The 19987-nt window shown below is 43.5% G+C and overlaps 1 protein-coding gene across 6 annotated transcripts in view; it reads left to right on the plus strand.

Moving 5' to 3' along the window:
* Positions 1-19987, plus strand: part of BLNK (B cell linker) — a 545638-nt gene that overhangs the window by 193460 nt on the left and 332191 nt on the right. For 2 of the 6 annotated variants that reach the window (XM_069239787.1, XM_069239789.1), the window contains exon 1: positions 3283-3423. The exons of the other annotated variants lie outside the window; for them this stretch is intronic. In XM_069239787.1, the coding sequence (XP_069095888.1) occupies positions 3410-3423 (14 nt within the window). In that variant the 5' untranslated portion in view covers positions 3283-3409. Of the gene's footprint in view, positions 1-3282; positions 3424-19987 lie in introns of those variants that run through there. 6 annotated transcript variants of the gene reach the window in all.

Below are 19987 nucleotides of genomic sequence, written 5' to 3' on the forward strand. Positions count from 1 at the left end.
ACATTATATCCTACACTGATGACACACAACTAATCCTCTCCATCTCTGAAAACTCCACTGCCTCTTGAACCAACTTCTGCCAATGCATGACCAGCGTCACCAGTTAAATTACGGATAACTGTCTCAAGTTCTACACAGACAAGACAGAAATCTTGATCTCCGGCAGTGAAAATTTCCCCTGGGACACCTCTTCATGGTTCCCAGAACTAGGGCCCACTCCAACCTCAGCTGAGCATGCCCGGAACCTCTGCATCATCCCGGACAGCAAACACACTATGAGGTCTCAAGTCACCACAGTGTCATTCTCCTGCTTCTTCATTCTGTGCATGTTATTTAAGATTTCAAGGGGCTTCCCCAAAGCACAAGACGCACCATCACACAAGCCCTTGTCACCAGTCAATTGGACTACGGAAACACCCATCGAGGGCCACCTGGTTCAAACACTACAGACTATCCAGAACACTGTAGAACTACTCATCCTGGCTATCCCTCGTTACACCCACAACACCCTCCACCTCAAAAACTCCACTGGCTCCCATTTCAGGAGAGATGCCAGTTCAAGCTCCTCACCCATGCATTCAAGGACTTGCATGACTCCAGACCCGTCTACATTAACTACCACCTGTGATTCCACACACCCTTCAGACACCTCTGCTCTGCCTCCCTTGCACTCGCCCATACTCCTCACATACAGCACAGCAGAGCAGGAGAGCGCATCTTCCCCTACCTCGCAGCCAAAGCCTGGAGCAACTTACATGCACATAGCTCACTGTTGTCAATCAAAGCTAAAATAAACTTGCATTTACCTCTGTGTACCACAGCACAATTTCTGAGAACGGACTTTAGTAGAAATGACCTTTTGGACTGGAATACTTGATAGTATACCACTAGCCTCCAAAAACCTTATAACTCCCTGCCCAGTGCATGCACATGTCTGTGCTACAGACTCAATTCAGGCATTCCAAGACAAAGTGCCTTACAACATCAAAGGCAAGTATAAGCCATCAAGTTACTATCTCACCAGAATAGTGCCTGTTAATCACAACCGAATGAATAAGCATTAGTAAATCCAATAGTTTTCAGCTGTAAAAAGCAGAGTTATTGGCTTTTTGCATTATTAGCTAGTGGCAAATTGGCCACCTGTGCATCAGAATGCATGTGCATGCATGCTACACACATTAGCTATCTTGGAATGGGTTTTCTATTGGAATAAAGCCATTCTATGATGGTTGATAATGAGTATGCGTCATCAAGCATCAATTTGCATGTGCCATGGTGCTTGTGTGTGCCTTAAGCCATTTCAAGATGGTTGTACGTCAGAATATCAAGAACAACAATATTGAATGACATAAATATCATGCTAAAAATATGGTTTACAAAAATATTGTGTTTATATATATTGTATTTAAACTACAAACATGCTGTGTCAAAAAAAGACATAGAGCAGAATATCACCAAAAACTACACACATTGGCTATCTTGGAATGGGTTTTCTATTGGAATAAAGCCATTCTATGATGGCTGATAATGAGTATGCGTCATCAAGCATCAATTTGCATGTGCCATGATGCTTGTGTGTGCCTTAAGCCATTTCAAGATGGTTGTACGTCAGAATATCAAGAACAACAATGTTGAACGACATAAATCTCATGCTAAAAATATGGTTTACAAAAATATTGTGTTTATATATATTGTATTTAAACTACAAAAATACTGTGTCAAAAAAGACATAGAGCCGAATATCACCAAAAAAAGTAAGAACATATACATTTTTGTATAACTGTCAACCTATAAATATTGTATTTAAAATATTAAATTAGGAAAACAAAAGAAATACATTGTTTAAATATGTAGATGAATATATTATTTAAAAACAATAATTAAACAATGTTTTAATACATTAAGTTTAAAATATTAACATCGTGATGCACTTCCTGTCATTTTTATTTACCGTTCCAACATGATATAAGCCTTTAAAGTTAAAAACAAGGCGGCAGGAACGTAAGAATTGTAGCAAGTGACTCAGCAGCACTCTGAAGCTGTCAGGCCCTCATAAAAGAAATGTACAAATGTAAAAAATAATGTAAAATAAGGAGCGGACAGAGAGTGAGACCGTGACGCAGGACCGGGGAGCAAGGGATGAGCAAGGGTCTGGAGGGTGGAAAATAGAGAGTATGCAGGAGCACAGGGGTGGCCAATAACGAAAAGAGGAAAAGGGAGCAAGGTGGGGTCGAGGGTGAGAGCGGAAGCAGCGCGGTGGGGAAGGGATGTCAAGAGAATCAAGTCAATACTTTACTATTATCCAATCAGAATAATGTGAGACCAAGGGCCGCTGAAAGGAACGACCACAAAAATAGGGAGGAAAACCATCAGAAGCAGAAACCTGAGATCGACCTCAAAGCCATCCAGCTGTAAGCCATGGGCTGACCCACAGTCCACTCACACACATGTAATGAATTGGAAACAACGGGTCTGTGGCAGATATTTGAAGCTGTCTATTGTGGAGATATAAAATGAGAAAAGCATATTTGCTCAAGCGGAAGGACTTGATGTAAATACTATTGTCAGAATCCGATTGGGTCCAGGAGCATAGCAGGATTTTAACCAATGATAAGCTTTTAAATCACTTCTGCCATCCTGTTTATGGCTCTAATTTACCGCTGGGGTGTTAAAGGTCCCTCCCTTCATGCTTTAACTCAACACAACTCAAGGATGTAGCCTTTCAAACTAATTCGAGTATAGCCAGATCAGTCGTGAGTTAAGCTTTCCCTTCCACCCCCTTAACCATGTTCTGCCCTTTCTGACCAGTCACTTCCAGAAACGGGTGAGATTATGTGTTGAGCTGTCCCTTAGGTGTATGCAGAGACATTCATTTAAGACACGTAAGTGAATCATTTCTTAGGAATAATGGACAGCTTTATAATTTTCTGTTGGAGCCTATAGCTGCCCACAGTATCACACAGCAAAACTATCTATTTACAACACCTTACACAGCTTTTGCCCAGTAGCAGCAAATACACTGAATACTTGAGTTGAACTTAATAATTAACTTGCAGAATTGAGGAAGTTTTACATTTCATATGTTGACCCCAGTTTATCGAGGGCGAAGTCTATTTCACGGCCTCTTGGACTCTGAAGACGGGAATGAGTGCCGCAGAAGGATCCTGCCGCTGTGGTACTCTGTGTTCTGCTCTCGGGGTCTCGCTCTGCGCCCGGGATCCCTGCGCCTATGGACAGACACCCGAAGGGATTGAGGCAAATATCCGGAGGAGAGAAACACAGCTGCCCGCTTCCTCTTTCATTTCTTCATTTTACATTCTCCGACCTGGAAAACTCAAAGCGGAGAAAAGAGACCGAGTAGTGCTGTCTGGTCTGCCGTTCTCCTTGAGGTGAAACAAGGGCAGGCAAGATGAAGGGCACAAGGTAGGTGACATTCTGGGAACGCAAGAGAAACTGAGCTTTCCCTGCGCACCCACCCTCCACCCTACAGCCAAAGGTAGCCCTCCCGTCTGTAAATCCGCACCACCCACCGAGAGAGACTAAAGGACAAAAGGGGAAGCCTCAGATTCAGTAATGGGTGGCGCTGCAACAAGGTCAAGCCAAATGAAAAGCATAGGAAAGATGATATTTTACATGTTTACAGCCTATTTGTTTAAATATATATTTATGTAAACAGCAACAAATGATAGCAGTGCATTTAGTACATCTATAGGCAATCACAGGAGTATACACACATTACAACATGTGCCATTCTAGGGCCATGCTTAGTTTGGGATTTTGTTTACGAAGTAATATTTGATGCCTGATTATAATTCATTACCACATTACCTATAAACTGTTTTATTTATATGATTGTTGTTGTCTGTAGAATGCTCCATGTTTATTACACATGCTTCACTTCTCATTCACTTCTTCAAATTTCTAACTTTAAAATAATTCCCAAATATTCAGTTTTAGTTTTTCTTTTCTTTCCTTTTTGCTTTCCCTTTCTAAATTCCGTCTCGATTACACTATTAGATTTGTGTATACATTTCTTTCCTTACTGTTTTGAATCATTCATAGGTCTACATGTATTATTCTAGATATGATGTTCTATGTTAAACCACATTTCTCACTACAGAATGTTTATTATCAAATATTTAAGTATGATCAATAAAGTCTTTCTAAAGTTAAAAAAAGCTATTCCTGTAAATCGATCATTGTCTCGCAAAAGCAGCTTTCTTAGCTATCATTTGAAAGAGAAATGCAAAACATTGTAGTAAAACTATAACATGTTATACTGCAGTATTGTCTCCTTTGATGGCATTTAAGTGCTAAAGTGTATAAAATAAAAGAATCTTCAAGAATCACCGTTCCATTCTCCAGGGGTGCTCCTTCGCAATGAAGAAGTGTCACCGCCCCCTCCTCCTACCCCCCACCCCACCCCCAGTTAAGCCAGGAGATGAAAGATAAAACAATATTTAATTATCGTTTTATCTTTCATTTGCTGGCTCAGCCAGCAGTCTGGTCAGGGTAAAGCAGGGCTGGGCTGTGGGAGGGGGGTGGGGGAGGAGGGGAGAGTGCACGAAGTGTGCATGTGTGTTTGGCCAGCTGTCTCAGGCCGGCCAAACACACATGAGCACTTAGGTTTCTCCAGCCTGGCTGTGTGCACAGCCGGTTGGGGGAAACAGCACAGACCACAGGCTTGTGTCTGAACGGCATTCGGAGCCACTCAGACCAAGCCTGATGCTGCTTACATGCTAGACGGCACCAGGATTGCTGGGGAGCCTGTAACACGGCAGGAAGTGGCAACGACGATGGGAAAAAGGTAATTTTTTTATTTTATTATTATTAAATATTTTTTTATTTATCCGCCTCTCCAGCACTCCTCTCTTTGAGATATGCTGCGGTTCATCTTACCCGATATTTCTACAACTTAGGGCAAGACATACAAAAATCGAGAATTGTGATTTCCTAATTGCAATTCTTACTAAGTCGGAATTAAGGGAATCGCAATTCCTGATGTAAGAAAACGAATTTCTTTTAAATAACGATTCCTAGTGATTTGCAAATTGGCCTACCTCATGATATTAATGAGGTTGGTCATGATTTGGCGATCCATTAGGAATCACAGCAATCACAGAGATAGTGGACTGCTGAGATCAGCAGACCACTATGTCTGTGATTGCTTTTTATAAAGCAAAGATTTTTTATTAAAAAATGCAGCTTGTTTTAGGAAAATGGGATGCATTTAAAAAGAAAAAAGAAAACTTTAAACTTTTATTTTTATGAGTAGACAGTAGTCCATCGGACTACTGTAAGCACTTAAAAATATTTTATTTACATTCTCAAAGGGGAAGGAGTCCCTTGGGAACCCCATGCCATTTGCGGATGGGTAACCACCTACTTCAAGGTGTTGGTAAAATATTAATGTTTTGGGACCGGAATTGGGTCACAAAACATTAATAGATATTACTGCAAGTCGGTATTTGGAAGGGACTCATTAAGCACACCACTTCCAAATATGAAGCACTAACACAAATTGCGATTCGCGATTCAGTATTATGTTACCTAATCACAATTTGTGCTTTTGTACATTAAAAAAAGGGGTCGCAAGTGGCACAATTTCTGACAACAAAAATGTTTTGTACAGATGGCCCTTGGTGCCTTATTTTAGACAGCACGGCTCAAAAATAGGCTATTTTCTGTACAAAGAAGTCTACATTCACATTTGGCTACAGTTTTCTCAGTGTCAGGCCATAGGGCCTAATGAACTCTCAGGTGAAAGGGCAGTGATTTGATTCAGTGATGTCATCAATGATGCAGTTTGTGATATTACAAGTGTGACCATTTGTGACATGATAGATGCAGTCGTAGAAGTCATGTTTACTTAGCTTACCATAGAAAGTGAATATCTGTGATTATTTTCATAACACCTTGTTGTGGTGTGAGGATAAAACCATACATTTTAACAAAGTTTTTTTCCTGTGATGTATTTGTATTTGTTATCATTTTTATATACTCTTTTCTCTGTCTTAAGTATCTTTGCTCTTAAAGCACACATCGTTTGGTGTTCACAACATATTATTGGTGCGGGTGTGACCTTCAGCCATGTTCTTTGAGCAGTGTTCCTGCACCTAGAGCACTCAGACATTACCTATATCCATGCCCAGCTGCCTTGAGGCACAGTGTTTGGCCTTCTGTAATGTGATACACCCACTTCTCTACCTACCTAACCGGCTCCGGAAGAAGGCAGCAGAGCCTGACATTTGGAGTGTACTTTGCCAAGGCCATCAGCTCAGGAGACCACAGTTCCACAAAAGAACACTTCCCTTTCCAAAGACAACACAATGAGGTAAATCTCTTTAGACAGGGATATAATGAAAGCAAAGCTAGTCTAGATATTGAAACAAGAGGAAAGTGGCAGTAGACTAGGAACAGACAACACATTCTAACTCAACATACAACCATCTCACCCCTGATAAGACAAACGGCTCTGTACCAAGTCAGATGTGGTGGGGAATTAACTGCCCCAGATACATTTATTACACATGCACTACTCAATACTATGCAACAATTTACAAATATACAAAAGTTAAGTTGCGTCTCACAGGGATTCCCCGGGGTGGGGCGGGGCAGGGCGGCACGCGGGGGGGGGTCACGGGAGGAATTAAAAATAAAATACAATTTAAAAAAAACTTACCTCTGCTCCTGTGCCGCGCCAAGCCACTCCTCTCTTCGCCTTCGTCCAGATACTGCAGGCACATGCACCCATCCTGCCCTGTGGTCAATCCTGATGCTGCTCAAAGCAGCATCAGGATTGGCTGGAAGTGCCCAGCCAGGGTGCTCCCAGGCAGACTGGGAGCCTGTACAGGCTCTCTCCAGCCCAGCAACTATGTTGCTGGGCTGGAGACAGCCCTGTGCGCTTGTGTGTTTGGCCAGCCTGAGGTAGCCAGCCAAACATGCACGTGCAGTGAAGGGAAGTGCACCAGCACTCCCACTCAGTGTATGTCACCCCTGTGGCCCCGCCCATTTCAAAGAAAAGGATAATAAACAAGGTCTATTATCCTTTTCTTTAAAAGGTTTTGAAGCTGCCTCTCCTCTGCCCTTATGGAGTAGCCACCGCTGCACAAGTTGATGGAATTACTTTTGGATGACATGGCATAATCATTCTAGTCTCCCCGAGAGGAAATATAATCCAACAACCCACATGGCAAAACATTTACTTGTATCCCAGTGCAATATTTGACTGTAATTTAGAGTGAGAGCATCTAATTCTGGCAAAAAGTACATCTACTTTGATCAGTGGTGGCTGTCAGTCTCATTACTCAAATACCCATGAACAAGAACATGTATAGGCATGTTGGAGTGATTTGTGTGCTTATGATTACTTTAGGATTACTCTTGATTAACATTGTGTAATACCATCTTGCACCCCTAGAGGGTGCCTGGCCATATGAACTTTCACAGGTCATACCATTGGCCTTAATTCTGTGTTCACTTTTTTTTTTTAATACATTCCGCATAACAGGCTAGCATTTCAACCACTGCTGTAAACACTTGCAAATACAGTCTTTCACCCCTACAGGTCTCAGTTCTACCAAAAAAGAACAAAAGTTCTTGCTAGACGAATTGAACCCTTGGGGGGGGGAGAGTTCTAATTCTTTTGTCCCAGCCAACCTATGGTGGGGAAACAAACCTTTGCGTTGGGGGAAGGCTGCACTGCTCCTGCAGCTCTCCCTGTCCCTGGGCACTATGTCGGTGGTGGCCACCACAACCTGGTGAGGAGCCAAAACAAATCGGGGGGCTTCACAAGGAATTGTGGGCCGGATTGCATATTTGATGAGTGACTCTCCCTCAGTGCCAGGGGGAGACGCTTCACTTTGGTTTCTCCTTTGCCTCCTCACACAGTCTTGTGTCGCATTTCTCTGTGTTTGGGGGTGCCCGGACCCACCCGGACACCCCCTGTATGGCTGCCTTGTTGGAAGGCTCCACAGGGAGCCACCCCCGGCTGCCCTTGTGTTCGGGGGTTGTCTGGTCCCACTGGACACTTCTTTAATGTTGTCTTTTGGAGGGCAGCACAGGGAGCCCACCATCGACTGCAGTTGGGTTTGGCGGACACCCCTGACTTGCGTCCTCGTTGGAGGGCAGCTCAGGGAGCCCACCCCCAACTGCCCTCCTTGGCTCCTCCGCCTGCTGGGGGAGCCTCTCTTCAGCCTTTCTTTGCACTGTGGCCCAGTCCTCCCTGCTCCCACCAGTGACGCGGGGACGGTGGCCACCTGGGGGAGTAAGGCACCACTCCTCCAGTCTTCCTGCTGTGGGGTCCAGGGATGGGTCGTAGGCCCCCACCTCTGTCACCATCTTCACATGGAGTGCAACTGTGCTCCCTGGCTTTTCTTCGGTCTGGGGCACTGGGATGGGGCCTGGGGCCCCCCAGGCAATCTTCATGGAGGCGCGATGGCACTATCAACTTTGCTTCTCTTTGGGATCCCAGTATGGCGTTCAGGGCCCCTGGATGATTTTCACAGGGAGCGCAGCACCCCCCCAGTCTTCCTTCTTGCTTTGGGGTGATGGCCTTGCCCATATCTTGTTGGACTAAGCCCTTTCTGCAGGGCCATCGCCAAACTTTTTGCCTTCACTCTCACGTTTTCTGAGCCTGTATTTATTAGCTACTAGGACTCCGTGCACTCTACCACTGCTAACCATTGGCAAAGTGTTTGTGCTCTCGCCTAAATCATGATAGTATTGGCTTATACCCATTTGGCCTATTTAATTTACATGTAAGTCAATAGAAAAGGGGCACTACATGTGCCCAGGGTTTGTAAATTAAATGCTACTAGTGGACCTGCAGCACTGATTTAGCCACCTGCTTATGTAGCCCTTTAAACATCACAGGCCTGCCACTGCAGCCTGTGTGTGGCAATTTTGACCTGGCAAAATAAACCTTTTGCCAGGCCCAAGCCTCCCTTTTCATGACATATAGGTCATCCCCTAGGGTGGGCATGGGACAGCCCGGAGGGCAGGGTGCTGTGCATTTAAAAAGTTGAAGAGGTACTTTTACATTTTGGTAGTAGTAAAGTTTTACATTTGTCTTTCACTACTGCAAGGCCTACCTCTCCCACAGGATAGCATTGAAGTTACATTATTACATTTAATAACCTATAATTTCCAAATGGGAGGAGGTACCCAGATCATGTTCATTGTCTTTTGAATTGTAATGAAAAATTCTAACTTATGGGAAATTGAGTTTTAAATTTCAATTTTGAAAATGCCACTTTTAGAAAGTTGGCATTTTCCTGCCTTAGCCATTTGGGCCCATATTTATACTCTGTTTGCACCGGATTTGCATCATTTTTTTTGTTACGCAAATTCGGCACAAACTTAACTCCATATTTATATTTTGGCGCTAGACCCGTCTAGCGCCAAAGTTATGGAGTCTGAGTCATTTTTTGTACGTGAAAAGCTACCTTGTGCTAATGACATGAAAGGTAGGCGTTCCCGTGCAAAAAATGTCTCTAAGGCATGTGCATCTTATTTATCCTCTGGTGTCAAAATGACGCACAGGAGGAGGCAGGTCTTAAAACATGGCGCCCAGCCGGATTTGCGCTGTTTTTTAACGCCTAGGTCAGGGCAGGCATTAAGGGACCTGTGGGCTCATTTCCATGGTGGGAGACCATGGACGCAGTCCACAGGTGCACCCAGGGACACCCCCTTCCACCCTTGCCCACCCCTGGAGGATACCCATGGATGGTGAGTGCAGGTGAGTGCAGGTAAGTATAAAGTGGCATGGGGGGGCCTAACTTGGTCCCCCTTACATGCCACTGTAAGTGCCAATGGCCACTGGGCATGGCCATTGGGCAGGGGGGCATGACTTCTGTCTTTGCTAATACAGGAGTCATTTCCATAGGGGTTGTGCGTCAACAAATGACGCTAGTCAGGTTAGAGCCAATATTTTTTACTCTAACCTGACTTGCACCATTCTTTGGTGCACAACCCCCAGTCGTCCCTTCGCCTCCGCTGCCCAGTTACCATAATTTATTTTGACGCTAACAAGGCCGCAGCGCCGGCTAACGTCATTCCATAAATAAGGTGCCCGGCTGGTGCATGGAATGGCGGTAAACCTTTTGACGCAAATCTTCCCAAGCGCTGATTTGCATCAAAAAGTGTAAATATGGGCCTTGGTGTCTGCAGACAATCTCTGGATCACATGATTAGGTGTAGTTCACGGTCAGACTTTGTGCATTCCCTCTAGACCTCCACGCAAAATAAGGAGCTTAGGTGTGGCTGGGTGGCCCATTTCTGGCAGGATGGGAGGAAGGAGCTGGGCACAGCCTCACTTACACTTGAATAGGCTGTGTCCTGCCTTCACAAAAAGGGCTACATGCCCCCTGTAGTTTGGTGCCAGGGCAGGGAAGGCAGGGTTCCTGTGCACTTTGCATCCTTCTAGAAGCTTCTCCCCACTTCTGAGGCACACCTGGGTATAAATATTGGACCTCAGACACCAACTTTCAATACACCTCTGGACCTGTGAATGAGGACTGCTGTACTGCTGAAAGGATGGCCACTTGGTAGACTGCTGCTCTGAGGGACTGTTGCCCTGCTGTGCTGACCTGCTGCCCTACTGCCCTGGCACCCTCTTGCCTGGATGAGGAGGACTGGACCTGCATCTCTTAACCCAGGGTCCCAGACTGACTCCAAGGGGTAGTTGGCTGGCCTTCTGAGCAGAAGGCTCAGGGACATAACAACCTTCCAACAATCTTTAAATCGGTACCCAGACTTTATCAACTGTGAGGCCTGCCCTCCCAAGTGGTGCCATTGAAGTTCCATTCCCTTTGAAGTGGGCCTGAATGTGCTCTGCAGATCAACCTGTTTTGGTCCCCATCGGAACCGATATGAATCAACACAAGAGCCTCACTGCACAGCTGCCAACCTCATCAGAAATGATGCTGAGTGATGCTGAGCCCTGCAAAGCCTCACCGCACAGCTGCCAGCACTATCAGAAATGACGCCCAGCCAAGCTTTGCTACGCAGCTCACTGGCCCTGACATGAAGTGACACCCTGCAAAGCTTCGCCATACAGCTTCCTCAGAATGAATGCCGGATGACACAAAGCCTTGTAAAGCAGTGCCTCATAGTCCATGCACTAAGATTTAAGGTACTTTGTTCAGCTGGTCTAACTTGGTCGCTGTAGCTGGCCTTTGCTCCATCACGGTCAGCCCGAACAGGTGACTTTGTCCCCGTCTGGCACAACCAGATAACCACAGTTGGTGCTTTGTGCTTTTTGGCTTTATTCTCACTTGAAACTATATAATTGCATATCTCTGGGTCTAATGATTGAATTTTGTTTGTTTTAATCGTGTTATATTTATTAAAATCTACTGTATTTTCCTAATTTGGTGTGGGATTGTTTTTTGTGTAGTGTTTTCATTTTATTACTGTTTGATGGGTTGCATGAATACTATACATATTGCCTCTAAAATAAGCCTGGCTGCTCTGTGCCAAGCTACCGGAGGGTTAAGCACAGGTTAACTTGGAGTTTGCTTGTGCCTCAGCCTGACAAGGATTGTGGGTCCCACTTCCTGCTTGAGTAGGGTTTCACCCCACTCAACCAGTAACCCAATTCCTTACACCAATAAAGAGTAAAGCCACTACTCCTAGAACACTAGCCAGGAGTGCACTATCCCACTCCCACCTTACCCCACAAAAGGAGCAGAAATGTAGGAAACTGAACCTTTTCTCTCCATCACATTTATACCACCTACAAATAAAAATTCAAAAGCTCTTGACATACAGGTAAAGTAGCCCATGGAACAACTGATTTCAAAGCAAGATGCCTTGCCACGTTCTCTTGTAATCGCAGCACCAGCAACAACCAGAAGTTCTCTTCCACTTCACACCCGCGCAGATTTTGCATGGGCATTTCATTGTAGGTGTTGGATGACAACTGTTTACTCATGCAGGCTATGCCTCTGGGCACCATGGCTGTTCAATAATAGCAGTGTGCTTTCAGTTTATAGGTTGAACGTAAACTATTTGCTTACACACCCATGTGTCCTGGTAAAAACTTCACACAAGACAGAAGACAGATTAACAACTCTGTTGACTCCAGGATTATATTGTAATTGCATTTAAGTAGCACTTTCTACCCTTAATGAGGCATTAAAGAGCTTTGCAGCACCACTCCAGAACCCAAACTTAGTAGTTAGTCAGTTGGTTGTTGGGATCAGTCTTGTGTTCTCAAGCAAACCATTCCATGCACTCCAGTGTCTTTGTAGTGCATTAATGAGTTAGGTGTGAGCATTACTGGGGCACACATAGTTAATGGAGTTAATAATTATATTGTTAGGTTGCAGGAGAATGATTTTAAGAAAGAGATATTAAGGCAGGCACACTGGAGGTGGCCTTTTAAAAGGAGAGGGCCTTTTAGAAGAAATAAAAGAGGGACAAATCGAAAGCTTAATTCAAGGCCAATGTTTCTGTCAGGGTTTAAAAAATATAATGGTGGAGGTTTTTGAGACATCATGCAATTTCTGGATGTAAACCTGTAGAATGAAACAACAAAGCTATCTTTTGTGAGACCCAGCTACAGTTTGATATTCTGCTCTGGAGGAGTGTGGCTTTTAGCAGTCTTTCAATTGACACTTGAAGTTTCAAGGAGGTGGCAGATACTTGCATCAGCACAAAAAGAAACCCTAGGGCTTATTGTGAGACCCCTTTATGAGTAACCATCAAGCATTGCAACATTTAAGCACACCCCAATACCTGCAATTAGCATTGGACAACACCACTGAGAAAGTTAGTTTAAAATTGTTTCAAGCATGTGATGTTAATTCAATCTAGTGTCACACCGCCCCTCTGCATACAACAATACAGCCCCTCTCTATACAATACAATTAATATTTGTAAACCTATAAAGGATCAATGTGTGCACCTACTACAGCAATATAGTCAAAACTATGAAGTATTGTTAAACTTTATCCTAATCATTTTACACCATACATAAATTAGACATATAACTTGTTAAAAAAATTAAACACCCATACGCAGTTGATAAACAGGTTGCAGCAAATATCGTTGATAATTTCAGTGTTTGTTTATCTGACAAATACATTAGCTGGTTCAGAAAGGCGCCAGTCCTTACAGGTAGGTTCTGTCCCCTGTCCTCACCTGAAGAGCACCGGTCCCCACAGAACAGACACCACAGTCTGCAGAATGGATGTGTCTGATATCAACATGAACCTGCAGTAGCCACCTTGCCTCCTAAAGGAGCACACCTGGTCGTAAACACTGCAATTAATGGTGTTTCATCCTATGTTCCAAATTAGGGGTCAGTTTTGCAGTTAAACTGCTGCAAAATTTACATTTATCTTATGTGAACTGATCTATATGTGTATGCGAAGCGGGCTATATGCTCATGTACATTCACTTGTAGTATTGAGTATCACATCATATTTTGAAACTAGCATTCACCAGTGCAAGTACTGTTCAATGTATATTTGTTTTTAAACTAGGGACATTTAACCTGTGGGGTCATGAGAACTTTGCTGCCAATCATGTAACCCGGGCGGCCTTTCATGTGTGCTGACGCTGTAAAGGATCATCCGTTTTTCGGTAGTGTCACTTTTGACAGGTCTTTGTTTACTTTAAGCGCCATGACTCTTGCGTCGCAAATGCTTTGTGACAAACAGCTATTTAGGACTGGCATTAATTATCCTTGGAGTCACCTTGCCATTATAAACGTTATTGCCGTGGACCCATTTTAAGGTTTGCAGCATACCATCTCTTAAGTAATTAAAACCCTGATTTATACTTTTTGGTGCAAAACTGCACTAACGCAGTTTTGCACCAAAAAGTTTAGCGCCTGGCTTGCACCATTTCTGTGCACCAGCCGGGCACCATATTTATAGAATGGTGCAAGCCGGTGCAAAGGGAAGGCTAGCGTGAAAAAAAATGACGTTAGTCTGGTGGGGCTGGCGGTATGGAAGAAGGGGGGTTTGCACCAAAAAATGACATTAGACAGGTTAGAGTAAATAAAATTATTCTATCCTGCCTAGAGTCATTTTCTGACACAAAACCATCCATACTACTTGACTCCTGTCTTAGGAAAGACAGGAGTCATGCACACCACCCCAATGGTCAGCTCAGGGGACAAGGGTCCCCTGGGCATGGCCACTGTACCCTGTGCCATGTATGGGGGCCCATTTCAGGGCCCCCATGGCATTTTAATAAATAAAATTAAATATCTACCTGTACTTACCTGTACTTACCTGGGATGGGGTCCCCCATCCTCCGTAGTCCCTGTGGTGTGGGTGTCCTTGGGGCCTGGGGAGGGCACCTGTGGGCTTATTCCATGGTTTTCCACCATGGAAACAGGCCCACAGGTCCTCTAACGCCTGCCCTGACCCAGGCGTTAATAAATGGGGCAAAGCAAGCTTTGCACCATTTTTTGATCCCTCCTCCCTCCCATCCACCATTTTTGCACGGGAGTATATATATGGCGTTAAGGCCATAGAGTAATTTTTTGCGCAGGAACACCTACCTTGCATCTCATTCAGGCAAGGTAGGTTTCCACGTCCAAGAAATGACTTTAACTCCATAAATTTGGCGCTAGACGGGTCTAGTGCCAAAGTATAAATATGGAGTTAGTTTTGCACCGAATTAGAGTAAAAAAAATGACGTTAATTCGTTGCAAACAGAGTATAAATATGCCCCTAAGTGTTTTTAACACATTGGCATCAACTTGAAAACACTACTGCTATACCACTGTTAGTATTCACACTGTGTTCTTTGTTTTTATAATAGACTCTATTTGGAGACTTGTATTTGTGTCAGTAAATGTGACAGGTTCTCTGTACTACTTACCTTTTAAATTCAACAAACTCTAATTAAAACGAAAAATGTATAATATTGGCCAACTGCTGTGTTTAATTTTTGCTGTATTTATTTATTACTTTGTTCATTGTCTGATTTAAATATGTATTTGCATTTATTATGATAGAGTGCTGTATTTATATTTCTGTCTTCCCATGGAAGACTGAAGCAGGACAGGAACTAGTTATGTTAAAAAGTACTTGTAAAGCGCCTTTTAACTCGTGAGGGTATCCTAGCGCTGAGCAAGGTATGTGTGCCTAGCCCAGCCCACAGGAGACTCTGCTGTAGAGTGGGAGGTTGTACCATGCTGGAATGATGTAAGAGGATGCCTGTCTTCCTGATCTGGTTCTGTGTACGAATAGGATGTGTGCAGGTAAGAGTCCTCCAGAGCAGAGGTGTCTGGGTAGTTGGCGGAAGGAGATGCAACTGTTCAGGTAGGTGGGGCCTAGGCTGTGTAGTGCCGTGCATCTGTGTGTGTGTCAGAACCCCTTTCAGTTGGTGACGAGGGCACGTACGGGTTACTGGGTCCAACCATGGTGGTTGAGGCCTTTTACTCCTGATTCTCTGGGGCCTGGCCTACTATGGATCTTGAGCAACCGGGCCAAGTTTCCCTTCTGCACTTGAATCTCAGTGGTAGCTGTGGACGAACAGTCAAAGGCTCTCTTGGGGGAAGTGTAGATACAGATTAGTGAACATGACTCATAACTCAAGGAGTGCACAGCAGTATCAATAATTCAATGTACAGTCAAATACTTATTACTATGATGAAAAGAAGTATTTTATTTCTAACTCTACACATTCAAAGAAAGATTACGACATTCATAAGAAATGCCACAATTACCCTTGAGGTAGGGCTCTAGTGTTTCCTGGCAAATCCCTCGTAATGTAGTGAGGGTTAGTCTGCATTCACTTCTGGCAGCATCCAGGAATTGTTCACTAGTAGGCCTTAACTCGAGTCCACTCCGACTCTTAGAAAATAGTCAAAAGTGTCTTTCACCCAGAAGCCTTATTAGCAGAGTCCCCCTGGTGCCAGTTAGGCCTGTAAGTAGTCTTACCTGCTCCAGCAGTGAAGAAGCATGCAGCGTCTCAGAAGATGACCCCTTTGCAGGCACTCCCAAGGTTCCAGTCCTGCTCGGTGAGTTGGTCTACATGCAGGAGGTAGGGCAGCACCTGACAAGTGCAGGCTCTTCTTGACCTTACACAGCTGGCTCCAGCAACAATCAGAGGTGCTCTGTTGCTCCTCCGGCATGGTAAGTTCTACAGTCCCTACACAAGGGAGGAGACCACTACTACTTTCAAATCACCTATTTCAATGTGTGTCACAAAATGGAGATGGTGAGAGCCTGCCAGATAGGTGTGTGAACTGGAGGAAGTCCCTAGAACATTCTTAATAGCCCTGTGAAATGAAGGAATTAGGGAGGGCGCTAAGACGTTTGGCTTCGGGCTTAGGTCATATGGAAACACTCTACTTAGGTTTTGTCATTACCTAACACCCATTTATAACTGTCCTATTTTTTCTAGCATTAAACCCTACAGACTTGCTGTTTTTACATTGATATAATTGCATTGCAAGCCAATTGGTGAAAAATAAAACAACATTAAATCATCAGCACACAATAAACACTTGCAGTAGAAGGATCCAAATAGCGGAACGAAATTATTCATGTTAGAAAATATTCCTTATAAATCATATAAATATAAAGAAAACAATAAGTGGACTATAAGACACCTGTGTTTTAGTCGATTCTGCGTAATTATTCGACATTTGATCTCTCTGTCGTCACCCAATAATACCGTGCACCAGGTAGATGAGTCTAGAGCTTTATCACTAGCAGCAAAATCATTGGAATCCCCAAATCTGGATATTCCTTCCAAAGGCGAGGTTATGCCACATGATCAAACGCTGGTGAAAAGTTGGTACAAACAGTAAAAACACAGGAGACTTTTTGTTTGGACATATTTATCAAGTAGAGTTTGCACATTAACTATAATGCCATTTTGGTTTAGAGACGGATTGTTCATAGGGAATACTATTTTTCTCAGTGACCCATTTCCGGAGATTTTCTAAAATACGGTTTGTGAAAATCTTGTCTAGAGGGTCAAACAATGTAATTAGTTTACAATTTTACAGTGAGTTGTGGGAGCCCTTGTTAAAGAGAGGAACATTTTACGTCCCCAAGACTTTGGGATAATTCGCGTTTTGTAGCAATATTCAAACAGTGGTGCTATTAAAAGACCCGAAAGGCCAGCTTCCCTTCCGAGTACTATTAGTTTCTAGTGCTTCGAATATAATTCAAAATTTTCTTGACCAACAATAATAATACTGGGATGTAATCATGGGGAGGAACTTGATCCAGATAAAAAACATCATCACCCTCTGTTTTATTTGCACAATGAAGATTAGAGGTATATTCAGGCCGTTCTTGCTGCAGGAAGGCAGCGGCTGAGCTGTTTACTCTAGATGAGCATGATTGTGCTATAATTTGCAAGAGCTGTAGGGAGAGATTTTCTGGGATGCGATCTGAAGAGCATCTGCTTGTCTTTGATTCACGGATCTATTGTGTTTGTATCTATTTTGTTTCCTATTTAGTTGTTTAACCTTGGATGCAAGACTTTCTAAAGGGTATATGATTAGTTTGCAAATCAACGTATCCAACTCCGTGGATAGAAGGCGTTCTGTTTCATCTCTATGAATGTTTGTGTGCATTTTTTAGATGCATGTCTTCTCCCTAACTTTGGATACATGATTCACAAAGCAGTTCACATTTCTTAATAATATCACGATCTGCAAGATACAGCTATTATATGTAAGTAGAGAGCAGTTCACAGGCTGATAATGAGGCACAAGCGTTTCAAATAATACAGCCACCTATATTTTTGAACTAGTAGATCCCTTTAAAATTGATTATTATTTGTGGTGGATGGTAGTACACCACAAGTTTTAAAGTAACTAGCCTGTTTGGTCCAGTCAAAGGTTTCAGTAATTCAAACCTGGGCTCAAGCCCTGGTAGCTATGACACAGACCAGACAGGCTTTACTTAATGAAAATGTGTAAAGCATTTAGAAGTACCAAAACAGTAAAAACAAAAGTCGAAGACACAATACAATTTAAATCCCACTACAGTTCCTAAAAATAGATAAAAATGTAATAAGCAAAATAACACCAACATAACAAACATTGAATATGTGGAGCCAGAGCTATACATTTTCAAAGATGTAAGGCAAACAGCATGAAGAAAAGTAAAGTGCCCAATGTATGTTAATGGTTGAGGTTGACCAGGAACAAGGGGAAATTTCAGGCCATCCACAATAGAGCCTGGGTCGGACAAACTAAGTGGATTGGTCTTGGTGAAAGACTGAAAGTCAAAACATCAAAACATCGAAAACGTTTCTAAGTCTAACTTCAGAAAGGGACCTTGCCACTTTTTAAAGAAAAATGTAGACATTTTTCCTAAGTCCTTACACCTAAAAGGACATTGACACTTCCTGAGAAGAAAATCCTCCCAAAGTAGGTCGCTGCTGAAACTATAGATGCTACTTTGGAACCAAAGTTCAGATACCTGAAGCAGGTTGGTTCCCCTGGCACTCTTGAGCTTTGGTGATTTCTCGCTGAAAATGCTCGAAGTCCCAATGCAGAATGGAACATAGTCGCTTTTTCTCAGATGTGGGTGCCTTTAAGTGGGATGAAGCTGAAATGGAATCTGGTGCTGCGAAACTGCCGGTTGGATACTTTCTTTGGCAGACCGCTGATGCTCTGGTGCTCTTGAGGAAAGGTTTTCGAAAGTTTGTGAACTTTCTTCCGGTGCCCAAACAACCACAGGAGCATGTTTCTAAGAACCTAGGACATAGGGAGGCACTTAATGACTCTTAGGGTTTCAGACAGAGGCGAATTGCAGAGTCCGGTCCAGTTGTTACTGGTCAAGTGGGCAGTTCAGAAAAAAAGGACTCTTGTAGCTTGGTGTATTGTATTGTTTGGCAACTTTTATATATATCTGGCTAACTCTATGTGGGGTGTTGAAGTGCTTGCCTGTGTAGGTAGCACGATACACTGTGCAGGGTGTTTTGTTGGTAGTGTGTTCTCTGTGTTTTGAACCTGTGTGGAAAGTCTTTCCTTGTTGTTTGTGTGTGTGAGGACCACCAAGGTGCAGTCATGGGACGTATCGCTTAGCAATTTGATGGATGAAGAAGTATGAGAGACAGGTGTACAGTTAATGGTTTCAGTAGGCCGGCAGCTTTGAGCTCCTCTGCATGTCTCTTTTTGGTATTTTGTATGTTCATATTCCACTTAGCTGGCTACTGTACTGGGTTATCCATTCTGGGATATTTTGTTTAAGGGTTATGGTCCCGAGCAGGCATAGATTAAGGGGAAAAGTGGTGGAAAGATTTGCTGGGATGGGCATTGTTAATACCCTCCCAAATCTGACTGTCTGTCCTTGTAGGATGCAAAGAAGGGTCTATAGTATGTTGATAGTCTGGACTGTATGTGTCAAATCTCATCAGTTTAGTGGGACCTGTAGTGTTGGACTAGGCTAGAGTCCTCTGTTGGCCAGCGGTATGTGGCAGATCTCATCAGTTTTTCTGTGCCTATTAAAGCAGGTGATGGGTGGTTTATTCCTGTATACTGCTATAGTGCACTGTGATGGATATGACTTTTGCAGTTTTGTTATATGTGAGCATAAGACTGTCAAGCAGTAAAAGGGAATTATTAAGCAGCCTGTATGAAATACGATTGACTTACTGCTGTTATGGTATTAGTTTTAGTGTGGGTTACATATTGTATTGTAATTGTATTATTTAGCACTTACAGCTATTGTTGGGATTAGTTGTGTACTCTCCAGGAAACATTCCATGCCTTTACTCCAGTGACTATATGGTAGATTACATTAGTACGGTGTGATCTTTAGTGGGAGAAACAGTCGCGGCTCACGGGGATTCCGGGAGGCGGGATGGCACACGTGTGGGGTGGGGCATTAAAACATTTAAGTTTATCAAAAGAATATTTTTTTAAATGTACCCGTACCTTCTCCGCCACGCACCGCTCCCCTCTCCCGCGTCGTTGCTCCAGGCACAGGCGCCCAGCCTGCCTGCGCTAATCCAGATGCTGCTCAGAGAAGCATCTGGATTGGCTGGGAGAGCC

The sequence above is a fragment of the Pleurodeles waltl genome, chromosome 6 (assembly GCF_031143425.1).
Source record: "Pleurodeles waltl isolate 20211129_DDA chromosome 6, aPleWal1.hap1.20221129, whole genome shotgun sequence".
Classification (NCBI taxonomy): domain Eukaryota; kingdom Metazoa; phylum Chordata; class Amphibia; order Caudata; family Salamandridae; genus Pleurodeles; species Pleurodeles waltl.